Source organism: Hibiscus syriacus, unplaced genomic scaffold, assembly GCF_006381635.1.
Source record: "Hibiscus syriacus cultivar Baekdansim isolate YM2019G1 unplaced genomic scaffold, ASM638163v2 tig00110177_pilon, whole genome shotgun sequence".
NCBI lineage: Eukaryota > Viridiplantae > Streptophyta > Magnoliopsida > Malvales > Malvaceae > Hibiscus > Hibiscus syriacus.
Genome location: NW_024062613.1, coordinates 727040 through 739213, shown reverse-complemented (window position 1 = coordinate 739213; position 12174 = coordinate 727040). Strand labels below are relative to the sequence as shown.

The window sequence follows — 12174 nt, the reverse complement described above, 5'->3', positions numbered from 1 at the left end:
CACAAAAATGTTTCTACCCTAGGTGGAGCAAGTCCTCTCCAAACACATTGACTCCATCACTAATCTTCCCCATTAATACTCATGATCAGGCTCTTACAGGATTTGGCAGTTATATCCCTTCTCTGTTTCCCGTCCACACTACACTATCTTTAGCTTCCTCACGTGGATTTATTCTAGTTAATACTGACATTAAATTCACCCATTGATCCAATTCTCAGTCGCACAGGTTCCTTCTCATTTTTTTATAAGAATTTCAGGCCTCGTTAAAAACCCCTTTCTTGATTAATGGAGCTAGTAGGGTAGCTCCTTAATCAACGGAAGGAGGAAAAGAGTGCCTTTGGATTATATTGCACATAAGAAATTACATAAGATACAACCTAGTAAACACCCTTAACAGAAACAGATAAACAAGAAAAAACCCTAAACCACCCATAAACAGCAACACTAGTTCAGCCAATTCCTTCTTAAGCTAAGACATCAGCCTCTAAAATGGTTGTCCTATTAACCCATCTAACAACACCTTCTAATGCAATAAAAACCAACATTTACAACCAAAAACTAAAATAAACGCCTCTGAATATAGCTGCCGAGCAATTAAGATCCAATTGAAGGAACAAGTTCTAATGAAATATCGCAATCTTCGGGGACCCAAGAATTAGGTTTGAAGGAAGGATCAACTTCATGCACCATGATTTTGAATAAATTATCGCCGACCTTCAACTCCAATAACTCATCAATTCTCCCTTGAGCCTTTGAGTATTTGAATTTTAGCCCGATCAAAAGACGATGGAAACTCACAACTGTTATCGATTGCTAATAATTTGCCCCACTTAGTTGCAATGTTTTTGAAAGTATTTCAATTCCAAGCGTGAAAGGGAATACCTTCGCAAGCTAACTAGACGTGACGATACTCCACCACTAGGCTCTCTGACCAAGTTTCCACTCTAGAAAACCATTCTGCAAGAGTCTCTAGTTTATCATCCTTCACGATTCTCAACGAATCAAAGTTTTCAAAAACCATTAGAACCACATTTCCAGCAGCTCTCATTAGCGTGAAGCTAGCTAGTCCTTTGGCTTGAATTTGGTTAGCAAGATTACCAATTTTGATAAAATTCTTGCACCACCCCACAAGACAGTTACTCAACACGTGTAGTTTATCTCCCAATGGATCGTCTCTGGAAGGTTTTCGATAAATATCGTGTAACAACCATTTCTGAACCCATTTCCGATTCTTGGTTGAACTTCCTTCGACGAATTATGAAACCCATTTCTTCTCCTTCTCGTTACTTCGGAAAACTTCTCATTGGGGTGCCCTATCGTGGTGCTCTCATTGGTTCCATCAAGATCAATATCAGCGATAGGAAGAGCTGGTGTTGCTTGTACTACAGAAATCTTTCCGACCTTATGTTTCCCTCCTGAACTCACTGAATAAGTTCCCAAATTTTGCTGATTTTGGGGCGTAGGAGATTGTCTGTACGTAGTGCCGTTAGGCTCAACTGTCCAACCACCCTCACGGGCCAAGGCAGCCAATACATCATTCATAGCAGCATGCGGGGGAAGAGGGAAATTACTGTAATGCATAGTCACATGGATCGCGGTACGCCCCGGTACGGGAACGTGGAACGGGATCGTAATTCGCTAGGTCCCTAAAATTCGGTATGAGGGGGGTACTCATTTCGGATTGCTCTGGTACGATGTACCAGTTTCTTAGGTTGCTATTTTTCTACATCAAATTTTATAAGTAACTTCAAGAGTTCAAATATCTTAGAGTAACTTCAATACTATAGATTTCATTCAGTAACTTCAATACTTTAAAGTTGAAGGACTAAATTTATAATTAAACCAATATCTTAAACAGTAAAAAGAGTTGGTCTTTACTTGGGTTTATAAAATATTAACTTTCCTTTTTTCTTCTCACACTTCAACGCTTCCTCATCTTCCTTTCTTTTCCTTCTCTAAAATGATAGTCCATCTTCCTTTCTTTTCCTTTACCAAATTACCTATCAAAAAAATCTGTCGACTCTACCGCCGACTGGCAAGATCGGCCCTTCCACCGTCTTCGTTACCGCCCCTTCTCCTACTGAATCCTTACCCCTATATTTGTTTCTTTGTTTTTGTTGTGATGGGCTTTTGTTTCCTTTGCTTCTGCTGTGAGGGTTTTTGTTTTCTTTGGTTTGTTGTGGTGGGTTTCTTCTTTCTTTGATTTGCTTTCATGGGGTTTATGCTTCCATTATTTTCGCTATGCACTTATTTCACTATTCCGGTATGCGAACGAACCGAGAATTGGAACGGACGAACTGAAACGAGATTCGTGGGGTGGAACGCGTTCGTACCGCATTTTGGATCGCAACGTACGGTACGTAGATCGTGGGCTATTGAGCGATTTATGTAACTATGTCGTAATGCCTCAATCCGGCCAACATACGTCTAGTGAAAATTCGCCTGTGTTGTTTCCGAGTCTTTGTCCTCTCCTTTTCTTTCTCCATTGCACGTTTTTCCTTCTCGGAATAAGATGAAGTGGTTGCATCGGCGAGTCCAGAGGCCTTGAAAAACCTCCCTCGTGCTAATGCATTCTCCAACCTTTTTAGTTCCTGTTCCCGCTTCTTCAAATCAGCCACTTGTGCTTTAAGTTCCTTCATTCTCGCTTCTAAATCCTTGGCAGAATCAAGAGAAATATCAACAGAAGCACCATGGAAATATGATTCATGAGGGAGTTGAGAAAATCTTGACGTTGAAGTAGGAACAGTAGAGTGACTCGCAGAGGATGCAACCACCGCACATGTTGCAGCAAACCTTCGGGGATTCCTGGGTTGAGACGGGGGTTGGGGTTCCATGGTGAGGTCTGGAAATAAACAGAAAGTAGGAGGAAATGGTATTTTCTGCCAAACCAGTTCACTGGAAATAGATGGAGAATAGAAACGATTCTCGACACTTGGATAGGGGGTTCTGGTCGCGAGAAGACGCTGAGTCCATTGGTGAGGCGTTGATCACGGACGGCGGGAAGCGGCTAAAATCGGCAGATGACTATGTTAAGATCTACGATGATTGAATGTTTTTATCACAAATCTAAGGCCAGATTTGAAATCACCGTGGGTCGGCGATCTACCCAGGAAAAAAACGGCTTCAAAACGGTGGTCGGAGTGTGGTTGCAGACGGCGGCAGCGGGTGGCGGACGACTGCGGCGGGCAACGGGTGGATGTCGGAGGAGAGAATGATTTTCAAAAATGCATGGGCTCGTGGAAATTTGAATTTTGGTAACGTAGGGAGGACTGATTTAATGAGGATTACCAATCTACCATCCATTGACAACGCAGCTGCTGTCCATCCTGCTAATTTGTCATAGAACTTTTGTATGACAGGATCCCATAGAGCCAATGAGTTCCTGTTGGAATCGAGTGGTATACCAAGATATTCCGCGGGAAACTGCCCTACCGAGACATTTGCTGCTGCAGCCCAAGCTCTAAGGATTTCATCTTTAACATTGACCCCAAATAATCTACTCTTGGAGCAGTTCAATTATAACCCTGTCATCAACTTAAAAACTCTCAATTCCCTGATAACATTAAGAATCTCACCTCTCGAAGCCTTGCAGAAAATGATTAGATCGTCAGTGAACTGGAGATGGAAGAGAAGGAAAGAATTTCCAGGATTGCCCACTAAAAAACCATTGAAAAGCCCTACCTCATTAGCTTTAGACAACATCAAGTTCAGAAACTCTCCAACCAAATTGAATAACAACGGTGAGAGGGAACAACCTTGGCGAAGACCTCTGGCCTTAAAAAATTCCTTTGTCGGCGATCCGTTAACTATTACTGAAATGGATGCCGACGAAACACACTTCTCAATCCATGAGATCCACTTCTCCCCAAAACCCATTTCCATCATTAGTATGGAGACAATAGTATTTTTCGTATTGAAGGAACCTCCTACAAGAGGGAGATCAATTAGTATGGAGCCAATTTGTTACTATTTTTCATTCACCGAGCTCAATGAGGAGACATTAGTAGTTCATGATGTTATCCATTTCATTTGTCTGACAAAAGCAAGTCAAGTGAATAAGATTTCTAAATGCAGGTACTTCCACCTCTTTGTGCAGAACTCAGGAATCTAGTTATGCAGCCGATGATTGTGCCCATGGTTCTCAAGATTGCAGAGTCTCAGGTGATTGTTTTGCTCATAATAAGGCTTTGAAGTATAAATAGAATGCAATTTTCTTATTTGTAATTGGAATTAAAAAATGATTGGTGATTGTGTTGGCCTTTTATGTATCTCCATGCTAACCTTTTTGGATTAGTTGTTAACAAGGGATGCCTTTGGATATTTTCTCTGTTAATAGTTCTTTGATAGATTTTTACTTTCCTTATTGTTTGTGCTTCCTACTAAATACTTTCATGAGAAACAAAATACTGTTGCTAAATAAGATAAATATTTTCCGAACTGTCTAATCATTGACAATAATAATGAATTAAAATTTCAAATAATAACTATTGTATATATGCATTAATGCTTAAATATTTGTTATGAATATTTATAATGAATGTTGTAATTTATGTTCAAATAAGCATATTGAGTTTTTGGTTTATGATCTATGATGTAATAGAAAAAGCATGTTGTGCTCAATTTTGGACCATATCCCCGGTTGAGTAGAAGGAAGATCTCTAAGAATAGTTTATTACTGTGAAAATAAAATTATCAGATAGCAAAAGATTAACAAGTGCTAGCTATTTGGACACCATATCTCTCTACCAAGCAAACACAAAATTCTATATAATAATATATGGCCATGGCTTGCATAAGGCTTTAGTTGGATTCTAAATGAAATGATAAAAGGGTAATATCTTTTATTGTACCCAAAAAAAATTGAAATAGACTTCTACAGTTATTTTGGATTATACTTTGAGCTGTTTGTAATAAATTCAACACTCCATTTATTGCATACCAAATGTAATCTGACGCCAATATATAATGTAAACCATGTCTACTTTTCGCTCTGAAAGTTGTTGCATTTGTTTGGCTTGCTGTCTTGCTTTTTCCCTTAGTATATTTGAGGTCTGTTTGAGCTTTATCTTTGATAATGCCGAGGAAGTGTTTTTCCCTTAATTGATCTCTTCTTTCTGTTAACACATTGTGAAAGGTGATAAAACCACTTGTAATAATAAATCTGATATGGTTTTATCTGGTACACTGTAATCATGATTTTTAGTCTTGTTTGACCAATGAACTGATGGCTTGAATTGTATTGTAGGATAAAACTGATTTCGAGTTAGTTACATTCCCAGCTCTTGTCCCTGTCCTGAGCACTGCTGCAGGAGAGACCTTGTTGTTGCTGGTGAAGCATGCAGATCTTATTATTAACAAGGTAACTAAAGTAGTTTGCTTCTTTAAAGAATGCTCCCTCAGGAGTTCCATTTTTTCTGTATCTTTTATTATAATCAGAAAAAGAGTGGTCTAGGTTTTGTGAATATGAACAGGTTGCTATCTATAAATCTATGTAGTTTGGAGCAATATTAATGTTCTACTTTTATGATTATTTTCCGGTTGACATTTCTTTTTGAATTCATGAATGCCATTTAAATGGGTGATGTAGGCTTTTGGCTTTCATTTTGTACTATTGTTTTTCTTGAATATCTATCGCTCCCAGGCCTCAAAGTTCCATCAATATCAATGATTTATTTGAGCTGGGTGATGAGGCTTTATTTATGATATGGGATTCTTAAGAAACTAAAATAAATTGCTGAAAGGATACTTTATGAAACGGCAATGCCATGTTTCCCATTATCTTCTGAGGCTTGTTTTCATCATGGGTCATGCTCAATCATTTAATTACAGTTACTCCAATTACTGTAGACATCTCCAGAGCACCGAGTGTCCCATGTACTGCCCATGCTTGTTCGAGCTTATGATGATAGTGATCCTCGTATCCAAGAAGAAGGTTTGAGAAAATCTCTATTACTTGCCAAGCAGCTTGATATGCAGGTGATTGTGATGCCTTGTTTTTTCCTCTGATGGAGTGTTATTTTCGGAAGTTTACTTTATCATCTTTTTTTGTATGCAATAATTATTATCATAAATTGAATGCACATCTTTTAGAAGAGGGAGATATATTGCTGGGTTTCTCTTTACTCGGATCTTATTTATTCTTTTGTTATTGGATATTAGAAAAAGAAACAATAATCATGTGTACTTGTTGATTATTGGATGCTGTAAATTATCCTTAGACTATATATGCTAAGAGGAATAGTACGGGCATAACATTTAAATCTCACCTTTCCCTTAGTTTTTAAAGAAGATAAAGTAAGTATTATTGCAGAAGGATCGCACTTTTGTTTTTGATAAAAAGGAAGGCCTCATTAAAAATCCTTCATATCCGTCAAGCAGCAAAGACTTAAAGAACATTAGAAGGAGGAAAAGAGTGCCTTAGAAAATTTATTGCATAAGAATCAAATACAATAAGAACACACTATCACCAAGAACCCTAGGCAGCACTCAACACTGTGCAAAGATGCACTACAATTATGCTTATGTTATTACCCTACACAAAACTACCTCCCAAAAACTCAGCCAGGAACAAACTTATACAATGATCAAAGCTGTCAACTAATCCCAAAAAAACAAAACAGCAACATAAATAAATCCCCTCCACTTAACCAATCCCTAGTTTGGCGAATTTATCCACTTCCTAATTAGCTGCTCTCACCACATGATGTACAATAACACCTTTATCAACCACAATCTCTGCGATATCTTTGACTAAGGATAGTGGAGCTAGCTGGATTTTTTATCCAATCCACTGCCACCGCACTATCGGATTCCAAAATAAGCCTTCGGTTTGCCGACATCCCCAAATCCCAAAACAAATTCAATCCTTTCTTCACAGCCATCAATTCTACCATAATAGGAGGTCCAGATCCAATACTTTCAGAGAACGAACCCATCAACAATCCTTTCTCATCTCGAATCATCCCACCAATGCCGCCCTTCGACCACCACTTGTCCATAACACCTTCTACATTCGCTTTAACAAAACCGGAAGGAGGTGGAGACCAACTAACTACCTTTGAAGACCACTTATCAGAGCACGTCACACAATCAACTAACGCAAGATCCCCCACAAGGTTATCAAAAGAGACCACTTTTGGAAATTTCGAAGAAAACCATGCTACCACTCTGTACCTCAAGAGAAAAGATAACAGAGCAAAATCTAATTTCCCATTATTAAAAACAATATCGTTTCTCATTTTCCAAATCGACCACATAACGGCTCCTGAGATGAACCCCCAAACACTTGATTTGGGTACAAGATCAGCCCAAACTGAAAATAAAGCTACAGGGCACTCCGGAATTGCAAAGGAAACCTCCCAACAACGCAAAAAGCTAGCCCATAACCCCCAAGACACTTTGCAAAAAAAAATAGGTGGGAAACCGTTTCTTGAACCAACCCACAAAACAGACACGATGGATCTTCTATACCTTGCACCCCACGTTTTAATAACTCTGCTTTGAAAACAATCTTCTTGAGCACCACCTGCCAAACAAAAGATTCAACTCGGGGAGGAGCCACAACAGCCTACACGTTTCTTTCCCACGGAAAACTATCGACCAAGCTACCAAGAAATATTTTAAGGCAAGATTTCACTGAAAAGCACCCAGCTCCTTCTCCTGTCCATACAAGACTATCATCAATCAATGGCGTAGGATTGAAATTATACAACAAAGCGATAAGCTCATTCCATTGCAACAACTCCCAATTGGCTAAGTTTCTCCTCATGGCAATATACCAAAAACAACCTGACGAGTTAGATATCCTGAAATCGGCAATCTTCCCCTCCTTGTTATTTGATAATGTGAATAAATGAGGAAACCGAATCTTCAGTGGAACTCCGTCCAACCAAGCATCGTACCAAAACTTGATTGAATCCCCATTGCCCGCCTTCAGTTGAAAATTGCTCCACAAACATACCCCAAACTCATCCGAACAACAATTCTTCACGACCCCTTTCCAAATCCAAGAAGCTTTATAAGAGGCCGAACTCTCCACCCCCATAGACTTCGGGTCAATATTATTTTTACAACAAATTATCCTTTTCCACTAGGAGTTCTTCTCATTGGCAAACTTCCAAGTCCATTTTCCCAGTAAAGCTCTATTCATAAGATCTAGATTTGGAACCCCGAGTCCTCCCAAAGCCTTAGGATTGCAAGCAGTCTCTCAATTTACCCAATGAATTCTGTTTTTCGCGTCCGACTCCCCCCAAAGAAACCTTGCCATGATTGAATTAAGTCTCTTCAGAACACACCTCGGCAGTCTGAAAATCGACATGAAGTAGATTGGTAGGGAGCAAAGAACCGACTTTATCAACACGATTCTACCAGCGATGGATAGTGAGGCTGACTTCCAACCCGTTAATTTTTTATAGAACTTTTGAATAACCGGATCCCATAGGGAAACTGAGTTTTTCTTCGCCCCAAGAGGTAACCCCAAGTAGTCCATTGGGAACGAACCCACAGTGCACCCTATTGTTGCAGCCCACTCACAAATGGCCTCGTCATTCACGTTAATGCCAAATAATCTGCTCTTCGAAAGATTAATCTGCAATTAATATGGAGAATTGAAATGAATCATTGTGATGTTGAAACAATGGACGAAGAGAAATAAAGCTTACCACTTTTCAGCATTTTACTTGAACGATTTTTTCTTTTTCTTTTTTATTAATTGCTCGCATGCTTGACCAACTTGCTCTATCTATTCATTGTTCTCTGGTTTGTATTTTTCATTGAAACTATCTATTCTTCCAGGCTCCTCTTATCTTCTCGAGCAACAAAATTTAGAATTATTGTTGGCTTGTGTCACGAAAATAGAGGGAATTTGTTAAAAGAAACATTCTTAGTACGTTTGGCACATTTTTTGTAGGTTAACTTTTGTTGTTAGACTCTTTTAGTGCCGGATCTTTATGTTTACTTCTGATGATTCTCTTTGTTTGGAAAGCGTTGACCCTGATAAAGTTGGCAAATAATGTTATTCCTCCATAGTATTGTTCCATTCGTATTTTGTAGTAATAATGTTCTTTATGTTGTTCAGCTTGTGAAAGCTGCCATTCTGCCTCGCGTTCATGGCTTGGCTCTTAAAACAACAGTTGCTGCGGTATGTATGCATATTTTTGGTCAATATCTCAATATTAAATTGTATAGTCATAGTTTATTATATGTAATCATATTAACAAAAACTGCCATGTGATGTAGGTCAAATTCTACGGAATAATAGTATTCAATTATTTTCGTTGATCTGTTATCCAAATCCAAGTTGTATCTTCATAACCTGGTTTTAAGAGAAAATAAGGCCAAACTAATCCAAATAAAGAGAGAATAAAAATAAACCAAACAAACAAGTCCTCTGAGAAATTAAATACTATTTCCTAAATTCATGGCTAGAATAGACATTCTTCCCAAACTTGGAAGGTTGTTTATCAATTTTTCATTTTGTTATTAAAAAATATTGTTGTATGTGGTCATTTGGTCTGCTTCAAATGCCATAGTTTAAAGCTGCTTTAGGTTAACTTTATGAATTATCCCCGCTAGTTTCCTGAAAAGAGACTCGTGCCTCTTGAAGAATAAGAATTTAGGTCATCCATGAAATTTAGAATATTTGGAAAAAGAAAAGTGTGCTATAGAAGTGTGTCTTCATTGTTGCATTTAGGAAGGCATCTAAATTCTAACGTTATTCTTGTCGTTCAGTATTATTCAAAATGCTCATTGGAATTGAATGAAGCAGATACATCTGAAGGCATCTAAATTCTAACGTTATTCTTATCATTCAATATTATTCAAAATGCTCATTGGAATTGAATAAAGCAGATGCATCTGTTTCTCAAAGTGCGTGGAGTTGTTGTTATTAATTGTTTTTGTAGATTCTAAATTAGTTTTAAAGTGCCTTTTAATAGAACATAGCTGCTTCAGTTCTTTTAATTTCTTCTGAATCTCTTTCTTTGAGCAGGTCAGAGTCAATGCTTTGCTCTGCTTAGCAGATTTTGTTCACACACTTGATAAGCATGCTGTAATGGATGTATTACAAACCATTCAGCGTTGTACTGCTGTTGATCGTTCTGCTCCCACTCTAATGTGTACCCTAGCCGTTTCAAACTCAATTTTCAAGCAAGTAATGACAGACTCTATTTTTGGTTGCTTAAGTTGATTTTCATTTGCATGTTGGGAAGTTTTGGTGCCTTACAGTTCAGTATCTGTCTTTTCCATTCATCATGCGCAGTATGGAGTTGAATTCACTGCAGAGCATGTCCTCTCTTTACTCATACCTCTTCTCACCTCCCAACAGTTGAATATTCATCAGTTTTCCAAATATATGCATTTTGTTAAGGATATTCTCAGGTATCATTGTTATTTGTGATTGTTGGATTTCCCCCGGATCCTATTTCTGCACACCTGTTTGATTTCATAACGAAACATTTATTATTATCTCCCTTGCTGAGAAGTATTAGATAGTAGTACCATTATTTTTTACGACTTCGTATGAAGATGTTATAAATCTAATTTTGTTTTAACTCAGTAAGATAGAAGACAAACGGGGGGTTACTTTAAATGATTCGGGAATCCCAGAGGTAAAACATACTACTACCACCAATGGGCTTCAGCCTGAAGCCTTGAGCAAAACAAGTGGAACTGTGGCTTCAGCTAAAAGCAACCCGGCTTGGGATGAAGACTGGTGCCCTACAGCCAGAGGAGCTGCCGGTGCCGGTGTCAGTGCCACTTCTCAGCAGGCTTCAAAAAACAATTCATCCGTTGATTCCATCTTGGGTGCTAAATCAATTCAATCACCCAAACAAGCAGAACCTTCTGCGATATCTACTGTATCTAGCCAGCAAATGCCTGTTTCTTGCCCCACGGTTGACATTGAGTGGCCTCCTCGTGCAACTTCAGGTATTACTGCAGAGTCCAGCAATGGCGAGAAGCAATTAAATGCTGCAACATCATTGGCATCAAATTTTGATGATTTAGATCCTTTCGCAAACTGGCCTCCGCCGCCTAGTGCCTCAAATGATTTGGGGAGCTTCAACAATGAGACCATGGGATCAGCCAAGACCAGTTATGGATCCAGTTCCAGCGATAGTACCCTATTCAACATTAACAACCCTGAGGACAAAAGCAACAGTTGGGCCTTCAGCAACCAAAACTCTGGAGAGCTACTAAGACCTAATCTCAGAGCTTCAACTTCCGATGCAACCATCTTGATCAGTGGGGGTCTCCAGAACTCTATTGGGTTCATGAAACAGAATCAGGGGAATTCGGCTTCGATGAGCTCTTCATACAATAATCCGAAATCTTTAGATCTGGGGTCCATATTTAGTACTAGCAAAAAAGAGCAGGCTGCACCGAAACTTGTACCACCACCCTCAACTTCTGTGGGTAGAGGAAGAGGAATGGGGAGGGCAAGGGCCAAACCAAAATCTGAACAGCCTCCTCTCTTGGATTTACTTTGATAATTGGGGTTTGCTTCTACTAGAGCGAGTTCTTTTTTTTCTTTTCCTTATTTTGGTTCTTTTTTTCCCTTTCTGAAAATGTGGATTTGATTTTGATAGAGTTGTCATCCCCTCCTGTATAGAGCTTTCCCAGATCCCCGAAAGTAAATTTATATATCTATGGATGACAGTAATATGGCCATTGTGGATGATGCCATTGTTCTCCACATCATAGCACTGATATGAGATTTGCTTGTGGCTTTATTATTGTAATTGGGATTACATGTCAGAGGCCTGTTTTTGCGGCTTTCTTCTGCACTGCATTGTAATTGTTTGAGGCCTCAACTTTTGTTAGGAGAAATAAAAACAAATTGTTATTTGTTGGGACTTGAATACATACATGATTATTGTGATTATGATTCCCTTATAATTTCGACGACGTTGATAACATTAGGTTAAATTCTCGATCGGCCCTTGTATTTTATACCTTGGTTTGTCTTTTTTATCAAAGAAACTTTCATTAAACTATAAAACGTATACACGAGTAAAAAGGTTAGAGAAATCTAACAACATTTGTTCAAGGCAAGAGAGTACCAAATACGGGTCGTGGACCAAAATGAAAACCATATGGATTCCGACCGAAGTTTCGGTCGGTGGGAACTTGAAGAGAAAAGAGTCAATTTTGATTCTTCAATTTTCCTTGTCTCCT

The 12174-nt window shown here is 38.7% G+C and overlaps 1 protein-coding gene across 1 annotated transcript in view; it reads left to right on the top strand.

The window, feature by feature from the left end:
- Positions 1-11842, top strand: part of LOC120217066 (SCY1-like protein 2) — a 37540-nt gene extending 25698 nt beyond the window's left edge. The window contains exons 8-14 of the mRNA XM_039214289.1: positions 4075-4161; positions 5246-5359; positions 5848-5976; positions 9077-9139; positions 9989-10150; positions 10259-10377; positions 10556-11842. Of these exons, the coding sequence (XP_039070220.1) occupies positions 4075-4161; positions 5246-5359; positions 5848-5976; positions 9077-9139; positions 9989-10150; positions 10259-10377; positions 10556-11486 (1605 nt within the window). The 3' untranslated portion in view covers positions 11487-11842. The remainder of the gene's footprint in view (positions 1-4074; positions 4162-5245; positions 5360-5847; positions 5977-9076; positions 9140-9988; positions 10151-10258; positions 10378-10555) is intronic.
- Positions 11843-12174: the final 332 nt, after the last annotated feature.